The sequence below is a fragment of the Hyperolius riggenbachi genome, chromosome 7 (genome assembly GCF_040937935.1).
Source record: "Hyperolius riggenbachi isolate aHypRig1 chromosome 7, aHypRig1.pri, whole genome shotgun sequence".
Classification (NCBI taxonomy): Eukaryota; Metazoa; Chordata; class Amphibia; order Anura; family Hyperoliidae; genus Hyperolius; species Hyperolius riggenbachi.
The window spans coordinates 283,271,249-283,287,196 of record NC_090652.1 but is presented as its reverse complement, the minus strand read 5'-3'; the positions used below and the strand labels follow the sequence as shown (position 1 = coordinate 283,287,196).

Here is a 15,948-nt window from a genome sequence, read left to right as displayed (position 1 = left end):
TAAGCGCTCAGTGATTCTCCATTTTATGGTTGATTTTTACCCTTTCTGGCATGCCAACTTAGGTTTTGCAAATGCTAATTGCCGCTGCAGAACCTCTACAGAATGGATCTCACATCGCCTTCTGACTCTCAGCTCCCGGTGCAATCAACACAATGGATCCTACAGTACTTTAATGCTGGGAGGGAAAAAATATCAGAGAATGCTCAGCGGAGGTGCCGGCAATCTGCATTCTGTACAGCCACTAAAGAACAGAAAATAAAAATAAGCATTGGATAATACATATTTATGAATGGCCTTGATTTGGCTCAAAGCGAACCTGAAATATAGCACTATGAAAAAGACCTATATATGTAAACGTTCATACACACTCTGGATGAAGCTCGGACAAGGCTTAGTGTCTAGTGTGTGTACAGTTTCCACCGATGCGTTGGCAAGAGATCTGGCATGCTGCCATTGTGCGCTTTCCCTCCACCTCTGTCCAGAGTGGCTTTTTAGATTTCTGGAAAGGCCACAAAGGCCCGGGCCTTGGGCGTCTGCAGCCCAAAGGGGCACCTGAACATGAAAGCGGGGTTGCTACATATGAAAGAGGAGGCTGAAAGTGGAGTGCAATACATGAAAAAGGAAAACCAGTGCCAAGGGAGCTGTTCATGAAGCAAAGACTGTATCACAATACCTGCTGGGCAACAGTGATCTAACCTGTGTGCAAGGCTTTTACAATTTACCAGCAATGAACCAACATTAAACATTTGATTGGTTGTCGCTCGTCGCCCAAGCGCTGACCATTGAAATGAACGGCACTGGCTTCTACTGTTGTTTGTGCAAATGCTCCATTGTCTCCTGTTGTCTTGTTAAGTCCTGGTAGCTTCCAGGATCGCATAAGTGCAGCGCTTCTGTATCCCCCCAAAGTGCAACAAAATGATGGCACGTCGGTGAGTGCCGCCAAAGATTGCCAAATGCTTTTCTGCTCACTGGAGGCCAACAGCTACCTTTTGGTAAAATGACATTGCGGGGAACCCAGTTGTGACTGGTCCCATATCATAGTTCCCAGGAGATATCAGGTTGGACATTAATTACCGTAGTCAGCTGGAAATTCAGTGCACACCAAAAACCTCTAGCAGATCCTCAAAACGCTACAGGTTTTTGAGGCAGATTTCAGAGCGATTCTAGGCATGTTTTCTAAACATCCTAGTGTTTTTTGGAGCGTTTTTGTGTAGCAGATTTCATATATTGTTACAGTAAAGCTGTTACGGAACAGCTTTTGAAAAAACGCCTGGAAAACTGCTCTGATCTAGCGTTTTTTAGAGCGGTTTTCCACTTTCCTATACTTTAACATTGAGGCAGAAATGCCTCAGAAATCTCAAAAATGCTGCAGCCCCCGAGTTTGCGTTTGTGGAAAAAGCGAACCTCTCTGGTGTGCACCATCCCATTCACTTTCATTATCCAAGCGGTTTCCCCCCTGCAAGCATTTTAAAAAATGCTTCAGCTTTGGTGTGTACCAGCCCTAAAACAGAACTCCAAGAAATTGATAGAACTGACAGGTTTTGGGCTAGTCCATCTCCTCATGGAGGATTCCCAGGTTTTTCTTTGTTTTCAAAAGCATTTCCTGAACAGCAGTTTAACTGCCAAAATAGTAAGATACCAGCCAGCCTTCCTACTCAGTAGAGTTCAGTGAGGGGAGGCGCCCTTAGAATGTATGTAAGACCAATAATTCTATGTACACTATATAAGTTGAGTAATCAGGTAAGGAAGAGATGCTCTTACCTGCTATGAAAGGTAGAAGACAACTTGTATAAAAATATATAATAATTTATTGGATTAGCACCTCGACTGATTACTCAACTTATATAGTGCACATAGAATTACTGGTCTTACATACATTCTAAGGGCGCCTCCCCTCACTGAACTCTACTACCTAGACCCTGGCATCACAGCCAGGGGCAGCGTCTCTACCCTTGTGTAAGACGCCTTTTCCGGGAGCAGCGACCAACAAAGGCCGAGTGGAGACGGTACTTCTCCACACACGCTGAAGGTGGTTGCTCTATAGTAGCAACCCACACTTGTGAGTATAATACCTTCTTTCCTAAACCTCGACCATCTTAAGTGACGATATCACACGATATTGGGCTCCTGGTGTCCCTGTTTAATTGTCATTTTTTATTAGTTCAGCCTTTCTACTCACTTGCACATTATTTTGTCAGTTAGCCTTAACAACTGCCATTCAGGAAACGCATATGAAAACAAAGAAAACCCAGAGAATCCTTTATGAGGAGATGGACTGGTCCGAAACCTGCTGCTTCTGTCAGATTTTAACTGCTTACTTTTTTTTTGCTGTAGTGGTCCTTTAAGTGTTTTTCTGTTTATCTACTTAAGTTTTACATGTTTGAATGATATATATATTTTTTTCTGCCTCATTCAGGTTTTCAATCAGACTAGCATGCGAGCATTAAGAGAGAAGTCTGTTATACTGACCGGTTATTTGGAGTATTTAATTAAGCATTATTACAGTGAAAACACTGCTGAACCCGAGAAACCTTTTGCAAAAATAATTACGCCCTCTCGCATCGAGGAGCGGGGCTGTCAGCTCTCCCTGACTTTTTCGCTGCCCATAAAAGCCGTTTACGAGGAGCTGGAGAAGCGAGGAGTGGCGGTAGGTGGTATTATCTGTCCTTTGTCATCTGTGGGTCTGACAATTAACAATGTCATCATCAACAGCCGGGTGTTAAAAAAAAGCATGTGTGAATTAAGTTTTCCAAAGTTGATGAAAGGAAAGCGCTGACATCTTAAAGTGTCCTAATGTGCACAAATGAGGAGGAAAAAAAAGGGGGGGGGGGGGGACACAGAGAGCTTAATAGTGTAGTATGTAAACTGAATGGGTAAATTAGAAGTAAGTAAACCATATACTCACAAACCAGGGTCACCGTATAGGCAACCACTGTAAATGCAGGTGAGGAGATAAACTGGGTTTATTTAGTCTAGAGAAAAGACGCCTTAGAGGGGATCTAATTAACATGTATAAATACATCAGAGGGCAATAGAATAGCTTGGCGGATGAGCTTTTTGTCCCTAGGCCTTCTCAAAGGACTAGAGGACATGATCTGCGCATGGACGAAAAACGTTTTAGCCATTTATTTAGGAAAGGGTTCTTTGCAGTAAGAGTGATTAAGATGTGGAATGCATTGCCACAGGAAGTCGTTATGGCAAACTCTATACCTGCATTTAAAGGGGGCTTAGATGCTTTCCTTGCGTTGAAAGACATCCATGGCTACAATTACTAGGTAATGCCTAATGATGTTGATCCAGGGATTTTATCTGATTGCCATCTGGAGTCGGGAAGGGATTTTTCCCTTTAGGGGCTAATTGGACCATGCCTTGTAAGGTTTTTTTTTGCCTTCCTCTGGATCAACAGGGATATGTGAGGGAGCAGGCTGGTGTTGTACTTTATACTGGTTGAACTCGATGGACGTATGTCTTTTTTCAACCAAAATAACTATGTAACTATGTAACTATGATATTAGACCTGTCCTCACTCAGGATTAACATGTTGCTATCTGTAGATCAGAAGAAAAGGGGGTACGACCCCTCCACCAGGGGTGGATACTGGTATTGTAAAAGAGAACAAAGGCGCCAAAAGGATAAAATATACTTAAAAACTGTAAAATTTCACGGGAGGCAGTGGTGGACCTATCTCCCCGAAGCAGACATGAAACTGTCGATTTTCACGCTAAAAAATGTATTCACATACTCCAACACACAAAGCAACGCATTTCACAGGTATATTCCCACTTCTTCAGGCAATAACAGGGAGGAGTACACAACAGTATAGTCTCAAGAACACCCTAAGCACCTCTGACTGAGGCCACTACTGCCTCCTGTGAAATGTTAAAGTTTTTAAGTATATTTTATCCTTTTGGTGCCTCTGTTCACTTTTACAATAATGTGCACTAATAACTATGTTGTGTTGCTTTTTTTCTTTCTTTGCCTGAAAGAGATAAACATCAGTTAAGAGTTAAACATCAGGTATGTAAGTGGCAGTTCCTGTCTGAGTCAGGACAATGTCAAACTACAGCGTGACCCTCACTGATAAGAAATTACAACTATAAAACACTTTCCTAGCAGAAAATGGTTTCTGAGAGCAAGCAAGAGATAAAAAAATATAAAACAACACAACAGTAAAAACTTAAAAAATAGATTTAAATATAAAATACAATTGTGGAATATCTTAAAAAGTCATTTTTAGGAGAAAGAGGATAGATACAATCAATTGGTTATTTCATTAGTTTATTTTCTCCTCGGGTGTCCTTTAACTTACAGCGCCAGTTCAAGTACAGCTTTTTTTTTTTTGTACATGCTTTTAATAAAACAATATTTACATTAATAATGCATTAAATGTTTAGTTAAAAAATGTTATTTTTTGCAAAATAAAAAATAAAACTTATTGATAGATCCTCATTATCTTCTCAGTGACCTCCAGTTCATTACCAGTTTGTCTAAAACACACTCCAAATTAGACAGATGGGCATGCAGGAGGGAGAGTGATCATTGTGACAGCTGACATCATACCTCCCTGATGAATGATAGCATAAGATGGCCGTCAGTCTCTAGGACAGGGGTATAAAACTTAAAGGAGTACTGTAGGGGGGTAGGGGGAAAAAGAGTTGAAATTACCCGGGGCTTCTAATGGTTCCCCCCGCAAACGTCCAGTGCTCGCGCAGCCACTCAGTGATGCTCTGGTCCCCACCTCCGGTTCACGTCCGAAATTTGTGACTTTAAAGTCGGAAAACAACCGCGGCTGCGCCCTCGCTTTTGCTGACATCACCAAAAGTGTATTGTGCAGGCCCAGACCTTGGCGGTATGCTCCTGGTGACATCAGCGGGAGCGGGGAGACAGCAACGCAGGCACAGTTGTTTTCCGACATTTAAGTCAGAAATTCCAAAAGTGAACTGGAGGCGGGGCCAGAGCATTGGGGAGTGGCTGCGCGGGCACAGGATGTCTGCGGGGGACCATTAGAAGCCCCGAGTAAGTTCAACTCTTTTTTTCCCCTACAGTAGTCCTTTAACTATATAGTGGGCCGAAATTGAACGCTGGGAACAAAGTCATGGACCAACTTCAATGTCTAATGGCCACCTTCCTCCATCATAAAGTACCCCGGTGTCTAATGCCCCCCCCCCCCCTCCTCCCCTATACAGTTCCCTAGTGTTTAGTGCCTTCCTCCCTCCTCCATAAATTTCCCTGGTGTTTAATGCCTCCTTCCTCCCCTATACAGCTATCTGTTTTCTAGTGGTTCTTCTTTCTCTCCCTAGAAAGGTCCCTGGTATCTAGTGCTCCCCCTCCCTCCCCTTTACAGTTCTCTGGTGTCTAGTAGTGCCCCCCCCCACACCACCACCACCATATACAGTTTCCTGGTGTCTAGTGCCCCCACTTCCTTCCTCCCCTTTACAGCTCCCTGGTGTCTAGTGTTTTTCCCTTCCCTCCACCATATGCAATCTAGGCATGACAGTATGACTGCACCTCCAATATGGCCTCCTGGTGGTTTGACGTGGGCTGAACATAATGCAAATTGGGGAAGCCACTTGAAAACAGGTTAGGGTAAGGCATCTGGTGAAGGGTTCTGTGTGAGAATTGGGTTAGGTTTAGCAATAGTAAAATATCGGTATTTAATACCAAAATTTTCTTTCCACTTTAAAGTGTAACTGTCGGGCATAAAATCAAAATTCAATTATTTATTTTTATCTGGTAAACAAATAATAAGGATGCTAATCAGGCAATCCAAAATTTAAAATCTCTACTAGATTTCATGTTTATAAATGATCATTCCCCAGTTTACCTGATGCTTATTTGGTACGTTGCCACACAAAGGAAGTTGCAGGGCATGCTGGGTTGTCCTTTTTTGCTTCTGTACATTAGTTAAGTATGAAGGGAAATTAAGAAGCAAAAAAAAAAGACAACCCAGCATGCCCTGCAATTTCCTTTGTGTGGCAATGTACCAAATAAGAGTCAGGTAAACTGGGGAATGATCCTTTATAAACAAGAAAAGTAATAGATTTTAACTTTTGGATTGCCTGGTTAGCATGCTTATTACTTGTTTACCAGATAAAAATAAAGAATTGATTTTTGATTTTATGCCCGACAGTTAAACTTTAACACTACATTGTCTGTAAATGTACCAATATTCTACTATCAGCTTTCCTGAGTGCCCACATTTCTGGGCGCCATCTTATTACGTACGCCTGTCAAGTTACATGAACATGTGTTTCTTCCTTGCCAGGGTTTAAGATTATATGTTTCTTTTTTGTTTTATTCTCTTTTATTTTGCTTTACAGTGTGACATGAGGGAGCCCAATGGCTTACGGATAGCTCCGATACCTCTGTACAACTCTTTCCACGATGTTTTCAGATTTGTTCAGATTCTGGGAGAATCACTGGATGCTGTGAAGAAAACCACATAACCTCCTGGAACTGAAAATCAAAGAGAAAGCAACCCTGAAATCAATACAAATAATGGAGAAGGAGCGAGAGATGGACAACTACACAGTCGGAGGACCCCTACAACGGAAACTGCATATCTTTGCGGCCTCTTTACAAAAACGATTATCTGAAATGATGGCTCCTTCAAATTATCATCCTCCTTTCCCACTTTTCTACTTAAATGATCACCAATTTTATAATGGATCATACGTTTTTTGACATTACCACTATTGTCATTTAAAGGGAAGGTCCAAGCAAAAAAAAAAAAATGAGATTCACTTACCTGGGGCTTCTACCAGCCCCATGCAGCCATCCTGTGCCCTCGTAGTCACTCACTGCTGATCCAGTCCCCCGCTGGCAGCTTTCTGACCTCGGAGGTCAGGGCCAAATTGCGTACATTTTTACACATTCCCGCTAGTGCATGAACATTAACACATACATTTTTACGCGTTAGTGGTGAAACGCGTAAATTTTTGTTCCTGCACTAGCTGGAATGCGTAAAAATGTATGCAATGTGGCCCTGACCTCAGAGGTCAGAAAGCTGCCAGCGGGGGACTGGAGCAGCAGTGAGTGACTACAAGGGCACAGGATGGCTACATGGGGCTGGTAGAAGCCCCAGGTAAGTGAATCTCATTTTTTTTTTTGCTTGAACCTTCCCTTTAAGGAAGTACAAAGTTAAAACAAGAAAAACAAAACTGTTGAACTTACCTGGGGCTTCTTGCAGCCCCCCACAGTGATCCTGTGCCAATGTAGTCCTTCTGAAACCCTCCGGCCAGTAGCAGCAACTAGCTGAAAGCTGGCCGGCCACACACCTCCTCATTGCGTCCCCGTGCATGGCAGTGTTGTGCGCATGCCAAGTACGGGAAAATCTCTACTGTGCATGCGCAGATCCTCCCGCCACAAGAGCATGTCCAGGGTGTGCGTGGCTTAAAGTCATGCACGCGTAGTAGCCTCTGACTGGCCACGAACGGTCAGCTTTCAGGATGTCGCCACTGCTTGCTGGAGGGTCGCAGCAGGACAGCATAGACACAGGATGGCTGCTTGGGGCTGCAAGAAGCCTCAGGTAAGTTACATTTTTTGGGGGGGGGGGGGTTAGGCTTAAAGGGACTTCGAGCACCTCTCATGGGCATGCCTTTAAGACTCCAACCAGTACGGCAAAGTACTTAAAGATGCATACCTTTCTGTAGCTTGTTCTCTCCTCTTTCATTTGATGCCTGAATCGCCTTTCTACACCAAACAGTTTTCGTTCAATTTCAATTTAAAAATTGCGGCTGCCATCTTGGCTATGTTAAAACTTCTGGGTCACCCCTGTCTTCTCTTTTAGAGAAGTGAATCACTGAATGAAGCAGGAAGAGGAAGTGACACGCATGGCCATTACAAGAGGCTCCTCCAGAGGGGTCATAACACAACTTTGTTGGAAGTCATCTGGCTTAAAGGCATGCCCATGAGAGGTGCCTATCCACACTTTTATCATTTGTAGTACCACCTTCTCCCAGGACCCCCGAAAGCTCCAACAATGGTGGCATGCTGAGGCTTCTTTTCAGGCCCCATTGATTTCTAGAGGTTTCATATTCACCGTGGCCTGGTCACTCACAGTGGCATTAGACTTGTAAAACTCACTCTCTTAGCTGAACGTTGAGCTACTGCACATTCCTAGTGGTCAGTAAAGCTGTCCCGAACATGAAAGAACCAATAGGAAGGCTTGATAGATTACGGAGAAGTGAGTTCCTCCTGGCGCTGGGGAACTTCCTTCTTACACTGCTACATTGGACATCTGCAACTCATTCTTCTGGGTATATTTTTGGAAAAAAATACATTTTATTGATGGTAACATCTGATTATGTACTTTATCAGCATAAGCCTGGTTTACATCACTTCATTGGGGTCACTTTATGGCTGAGATGGCTGCCATTAGCTCCAAATGCTTCGTTCAACTTTGTTACTACTGTATATGGATTTTTTTTTTTTTTTTACTTTTTATAACTTGCATGTTATAAAGAGAAAAAAAAGACAATATATATGGAAGGTGTTATATAAATACTAAATAATGGTTGCATTATTTTCTAGTGGCCATTCTAACCTTCAAGGCCATGGGCTTGATTCACAAAAGAGTGCTAACTGTTAGCACGGCCGTTTTCGCGTGAATTTTCGCCTTGCGCGCGATCGCGAATTTTCGCGCGGGACGATAACGCTTTCGTGCACAAACGCAAATTTTACCGCAAAATCGATAACGTTTTCGCGCGAAAATTCGCGTTTGCGCGCGAAAACGTTATCGATTTTGCGGTAAAATTTGCGATCGCGCGCAATGCGAAAACGGCCGTGCTAACAGTTAGCACTCTTTTGTGAATCAAGCCCCATGTGTATTCATTTTTCAAAAACATTTTTTCTGTCTGTGTGTTTAAACTGGTTAAAATAAATATGATGCCATTGGTGACATTGACACAGGCAATGATTTCCATTCCAAAAGGAGGACAAATTATATAACGGCCTCAATTCACTAAGCAGTTTAGACTAGTCTACAGATGGTTTTTTTAGTCTACTTATGGTTTGGTGTAATGTTTTAGACCTGTTTTTAGACATGGTCTAATGCTGGGAATACACGTTACGTTTTTCACGAATCGTTCCGATAGTTGCCTTTGATGATAAAATTCCGACATGTCTGATTCTCCGCTCGATTCTGTTCCGCTCGATTTCTCATAGAAATGAATGAAAAATAGATAAGAAAAATTAGTGGAAGATAAGAGAATCAAACAGAGAATCGAATGGCTAATAGATCGCGTGGAGACTCGAACGCAAGAAGCGTAACGTGTATTCCCAGCATAACATTCAGTAATTACACAATTCACAAAGGCAAACAAGGAGTAACCACGTCCACTTTTTCTGACAGAGACTAGACCAGCTGATTTCTGTTTGTAAAGTAATTCTGTGAGGTATTTTAGATGTGAGGATGGAACCTTTTGAATTCATTATGCAGGAGTTTAATTGTATCCAGAGGCAGGGCCGGTTTAAGCAACAATGGGGCCCCAGGGCAAAATAAACCTGGGCCCCCCCCCCCCCCAACAGATACCCCGGAGTAAAAATTGGCATTAAAGGACCTTTTTTGCAGCTGGTATAGTCAGGGATTGAAGCCCCAATCGGTCAGAGCTCCACATTTTGGCTACCCCAGCCTGCATGGGGACAAGGGGTTAAAAAGTTTCAGGAGGGGGGACCCCACATAATTTAAAAAAAAAAAAAATCCCACACTCTAAACATAAAAAAGAATTGGGAAAATAGGAAAAAAATACCAGGGATCTGCATACAGCCATATTGCGGCTGTATAGCGATCCCTGACCAAAGCGCTGCGGCTGCGTATGGAGCCCCTGGAAACCCCATCAGGAAATGTATTGTTCTTTCTTTTGATACATGTAAAATTACACTACCGTTAGGTTTGCTACTAAAAGTGACATTTACCGCATTTAAAAGTATACTTTTTTCCTTCGAAACTTTAAAATCGATTTTCTCAAAAACTATAAGGTCTTTTTGAAAAATTGTTTTTTCCTCTTATTCCCAATGATCTCCTTAACATATCCTGCAAATTTAGGGTTTCTAGAATTTAAGGTGGATTTGCTATTAATCATTAAAGTCGGCTGGTTTTAAATGTGTATTTTTTTTCCTTTGAAACTTTAAAATCGATTTTCTCAAAAACTATAAGGTCGATTTGAAAACATTTTTTTTCCTCTTGTAGCCACTGGGGGCCTCTCCAAGCTCTGGGGCCCTGGGGCAGCTGCCTCCTTTGCCTCTATGGTAGCGCCGGCCCTGTCCAGAGGAGAACTCTTCAGAAGAGAAGGATGTCATAGCTACTCGTTTGTGAATTGCATCATTTGATCATTTCCCCTGCTTTACCCACCTAATTACCAAATGGTTTAGACCAGGTCTAAAAACAGGTCTAAAACATTTGGTAATAGTGAATTCCCCTTTGATGCAACTGACCAAACCATCAGTAGACTAAAAACCATCAGTAGACTAGTCTAAATTGCTTAGTAAATTGAGGCCTATGTCTCTTCATTTTGCAATGCATCTCCCTTTGATCCTTGAAGTTATTTATAAAAGAAAATATTACAGATTACCCAGCAAGCTCATGGTGAACCAGATCTCCTAGGAGTGTGTAAGGGGCTCGAAATGACCAAAAAGCCCTCTTAATAAAATGATATGCAAAACAAAAGTTTGCCTACTTAAAATAGAAGGTATTTGCGATACTTGTGGTTGGAGTGAGCATATGATGTCTCCCACGATGCAGCACTGCTGAATATGCAAATCATTCTTTGTTGTCCCTGTAAGCTAGCCACACCTCCAGAACCACTGGAATGCAATGATGTGTCAGCTTGTTAGCTGTACAGAGCCACAATAATCCAACATACATACATTATTGATTGACTGATCCTCATCAGTGCATGGCATAGATTAATATGGCTCTATGGGATAGGACTTGAAACACGCAGAATTACAGATTTCCCAGCAAGGTCATGGTGAACCAGAACTCCTAGGATTGTGCAAAGGGTTGAAAGAGAACAAAAAGCCTCCTTACTAAAAATGCATGTGTAGGGTGATAAAAGGGAGGGAACACCCTGGATAAAAACACAAACACACAGAGACACCGGGAACACCGATGGTGCAGTAAGTCACTCATGACAAAAGGAAGTGTTGTAGAGTCAATAAAATGTACTGACAAAGGAAGGTTGCAACCAACCACTGTAGGCAGGTGGACATACACAAACCCGACTCCACTCCAGTGACCAGCCAGGCTGGATGCAGTCATTTTCTTGGTACAAAAACCAGCCACCTGGCAAAATAGAATACCCCTCCCGAAGGAGGGTTGGTAACAAGGGGGGAGAAAGAGGCTCCTAGGGTATGATAAAACTATGTTATAAGCAGCTACAATAAAAAAGTTTAAGGTGGCTTACCTCAATAATGACACATTCAAATAGTTTGTGGCATACTTTTAATGTGCACTTGGCAACGCAATTCGTGGGTCTCAGCCCACTTCCTCAGGCCGACAACAGTGCCAGAAGAAATTCAAGCAAGTGTTTGATGCACCATCATTGAGGTAAGCCACCTCAAACTATTTTCATTTTTGTTTCTTTTAAACATAGTTTTATTATACCCTGGGCGCCTCTTTCTCCCCCTTTTTCCTTACCAAAAATGAAATGCAAAACAGAAGTTTGTCTTTTTAAGAAGGCAATTTTCTGATTTGCATAAAAGAAACAGCAAGAAGATTTTGGCGGGTGTTTGTCTAGTTGTTATTTATTATTACTAAGTAAATCAATGAAAATTAATCTATCAGTGAATTCAGATCATTCAAATGTGCTTCGTTGTTGTGGGTAATGCCGAGATAAACCGGTTGTAAACATAAAAGTTTTTATTTAACTATATTTTATATAGTCATATAAAAAAGCTATAATAAAACATTGTGGATTTAAAATTGTAGAATTGTAATGTTCAGTTTTTTGAAATATGAAAAGTGAACTTACTGCTGAAAGGGATCACAGGTGGCCAGATCCTCACCACCGACAATTTTCAGCCTTCTCCAGAGACGGATTATTTCATCAGTGTTTGCTCATTGTAATTATTTTCTCACCCTTTACTCCTCCTGATTTACATTCTAAAATTTATCATAGGCGGTGGCACGTTTAACTCCCTAACGACCGCGTCATGCTGCGGGGCGTGAAGGTGTCGGCAGCCCCAGGACCGCCTAACGCCAATTGGTGTCAAGTCCTGGGGTGGGGATTTGCAGGAGATTGCGCGTGTCGATGCGCGCACATCTTCGCTTGAATGACGGAGCTCTGCTCTGTCATCAGCCTCCCAGTGTCTATTTACATAGTACAGTACTGTAATCTAAGGCAGCACTGTACTGGGGACAGCCGTGTGACACGGCTGTCCCCTCTGCAAGCACAAAAGCGATCCGCTGTCATAGGCTGGTTTCGAGACGGCTTGAACCTCAGATTTTGGGTTTTGACTTTCGCAAAAGTTCGAGTTCGCGCAAACCGGGCAAACTGCCATAAACTTCAATGGGCAGGTGAATTTTAAAACCTACAAAGACTGTTTTTGGCCACAAAAGTGATGGAAAAAATGTTTCAAGGGCCTAACACCTGGAAGGGGGCATGGCGGAGTGGGATACACGCCAAAGGTACCGGGGAAAATTACGGATTTGACGCACAGCAGGGTTATAATCCCTAAAGGGCAAAATCACATTGCATTCCTAAATTGAAGGCATAAAGTGCTTGAAAACATCTTGCGTTTGTAGACATGGATCAGCAGCTAGTGTAAGTAGTGTACTGCTTCATACTGACAGACAAAACTCACTGTGTAACGCACCGCAAACAGCTGTTTGTGTAGCGCATTCCGTGCTGGACTGGTGCACAACATGGCCAGAGTTTAGTGGTTTTCAAGCCCATATGGTCGGGCTGAGGAAGCTCAATGACAGAACAACAGTGACTGTCCAGCTGAGCGAATTTGGTCTGTCCACAATGAAGCAACAGCCTTATTATCTTGGGTGTGCCCCTGGCACAGTACAGCAAGGGCCAGCTGCGACAGACAGGGCTGTATCTATGCAGTGTCAGTGTCACACACACGCACACAAAAAAGAAAATAATAGAATATGAGCCCTCAAAAGGGCTTTTGTTTTGGGGTGCTTTCAGCACTAAAGAACAGCCTAGCTAACTGTCCCTGTCTCTCTGTGGGCTGTATGCAGTGTCACCCACAAAGAGAGCTATGGTATAGTAAGTTAAAATTACACAAATACAGTGTAAAGATATGCACTGGTATAATACAGTGTGCTGGCGGGTGGAGTACAAATGCCAGCTGGCAACTGTGGGCTGTATCTATGCAGTGTTACCCAAAAAGTGAGCTATGATATAGTAAATTAAATCACACCAATACAGTGGAAAGATATGCACTGGTAATACAGTGTGCTGGCCTGGCACAGTACAGCAAAGGCCAGCTGTGACAGACAGGGCTGTATCTATGCAGTGTCAGTGTCACACACACAAAAAGAAAACACATCAGAAGACTATTAGACCTCAAAAGAGCTTTTTTGGGGTGCTTTCACAGCAACAGATTTCAGCGAGGAGCAAGCTAACAAGAGCCTAACTAACCTTTTCCCTATCTCTAACAACATCTCTCCCTTCCTCTCACTACAGCAGCAGCAGCAGACTGAGAACATGGCCGACGCTGCTGCGTTTTTTGGGGGTGGGGGGAGTCCGTGGGTCAGTGCAGCCTGATTGGCTTTTGTACAGCAGAAGGGAATTCTGATTGGCTGCCATGTGTCTGCTGAGTGTGATGTAGAGGGTCAATGTTTAGCCTACTGACGAGGTATAGGTCCGGGTCAAACACGCTATGTGTTTGCTACCCGCCGCGGACGCAGACAGCTAAAATCCATGCCAACTACCCGCTGGGTGAACCATTTCCATCAACTAGCCATCGCTAAGGCTGATGCCTATGATAGGTTTATTTATTTTAACATAAATATTTATAAAAAAAATTAAACATCCTGGGAGCGATCATAGCCCACCAACAGAAAGCTGTTGGTGGGCAGAAAAGGGGGGAGGGGGGAATAACTTGTGTGCTGATTTGTATGGCCCTGCAGTTGCAGTGGCCTAATTGCTAAAAAAATAGCCTGGTCACGGGGGTAGGGGTGGGGGTGGGGGGGGGGGGGTGGGCCTACGGTCGCAATCTGAAATGTATCTGCCCGCCTCTGGGATAAGCCGATTATAATGGGGAGTCCTGTCAGGGCTAGAGGTCCATCACTCCTCTTTGACAATCCAAACTGCAAACAACATTCCCAGTCGGACTCGACCCTCCACGGATGTGTATCCAATCTTTATTGCATATTACTTCTCTTTGAGAAAGGGCCTCCGCCCGAAACGTCATGCATGCTGTTGTGATGCTCTTGTACCACTGCTACTAATATATTAATATGCAATAAAGATTGGATACACATCCGTGGAGGGTCGAGTCCGACTGGGAATGTTGTTTGCAGATGGGCCTACGGTCCTCAAGTGCCTAACACTGTCAGGTACAGCTTTGCTGAACATTTGTACACTCAGTGTTCCAAAGTTAATAGAGGAACTACTTGTAATGTTCTGCATAGCAAAACACATTACTGGGGGAGCCGGGCTACATACCACTATGCAGCAATATATAGATATAGGAAGTGTTTCCGAAGCTAAAACCAGAATACGTACAAGTGGATATCCTGAATGATTTACTTTGTTCTACTATATGTCACTACAGTGCCTTTTTAAAGGACAACTGAAGCGAGAGGGATATGGAGGATTCCATATGTATTTCCTTTTAAACAATACCAGTTGCCTAGCAGTGCTGCTGATCCTCTGCCTTTATTATTTTTAGCCGTAGACCCTGAACAAGCATGCAGCAGATCAGGTGTTTCTGACATTATTGTCAGATCTGACAAGATTACCTGCATGCTTGTTTCTGGTGCGAGTCAGACACTACTGCAGCCAAATAGATCAGCAGGGCTGCCAGGCAACTGGTATTGTTTAAAAGGATATGGATATGTCAGACGCCATATCCCTATCACTTCAGTTGTCCTTTAAGAGCGAACCACAGTAACTTCCTATACCTTACTAAAGTTATAAACCTCAAATCTTTCAAAGTAAGCATGTAAAACAATCCTAAATTTACAGTATTTTTCTTTTCACACCTGTCTAAAACTTCCCAGGGCCGGTTCTAATAACAAAGGTGCCCCTGGGCAAGATTAACCCCGGGGCCCCCCAATAGACACCCCCAATCAAAATAGGCAGGAGGGACCCTTTGTTGCAGCCAAATTTCCACCCAAGGACCCTGAGGCAGGGGATGACACCATCTGGCTCAGCCAAAAACTCTGCAGGAGCACCGGGGAACAACAGTTAAGTTGGGAGGAGACACCTTGAGGGCCCTTACAGGCTCTGGGGCCCTAGGGCAATTGCACCCTTTGCCTCTATGGTAGCGCCGGCCCTGAAACTTTCATATATATATTTATATTCAGCAGCGAGTGCATATTCTGCTGTTATGAGGAAGAATCTCTGTGTGTAGAAAGTGTAACTGTGTGTGTGTGATATAACCACTACTTGTGCCGCCTGATTCATAGCTGCCCGCTCAATCTTCTTCAGATGTCAGAAAACAGGAAGTGGCTGACTTTAAGGGTCTGTCTTCACTTTGCTACATCAAATAGCAGCCCGATCATTATTTTTGCCCCGTGCAAACATTCTGCTCAAAGCCAGACCTGGTAATAGCTGTAAATCCTCCACTAATGACATGTAAGAAATAATATATATAATAATAAAAGACATGCCAAGTCTCCGAAAACAGGCGTATGTGGAAGTGAAATACGCAATGCAAATACAGTCAGCAGGAAGTGGTTACGTTACATCTAATCCTACTGTAGTGAAGATCTGTTACTATGAGAGGCAGTTTGACATTCTGTTGATTGTTGTTTACATGTGATCA

The 15,948-nt window shown here is 43.1% G+C and overlaps 1 protein-coding gene across 1 annotated transcript in view; it reads left to right on the top strand.

Moving 5' to 3' along the window:
• The window catches only part of KYNU (kynureninase), a 137,067-nt gene extending 130,352 nt beyond the window's left edge, over window positions 1-6,715 (top strand). The window contains exons 13-14 of the mRNA XM_068247079.1: window positions 2,417-2,647; window positions 6,321-6,715. Of these exons, the coding sequence (XP_068103180.1) occupies window positions 2,417-2,647; window positions 6,321-6,446 (357 nt within the window). The 3' untranslated portion in view covers window positions 6,447-6,715. The remainder of the gene's footprint in view (window positions 1-2,416; window positions 2,648-6,320) is intronic.
• Window positions 6,716-15,948: the final 9,233 nt, after the last annotated feature.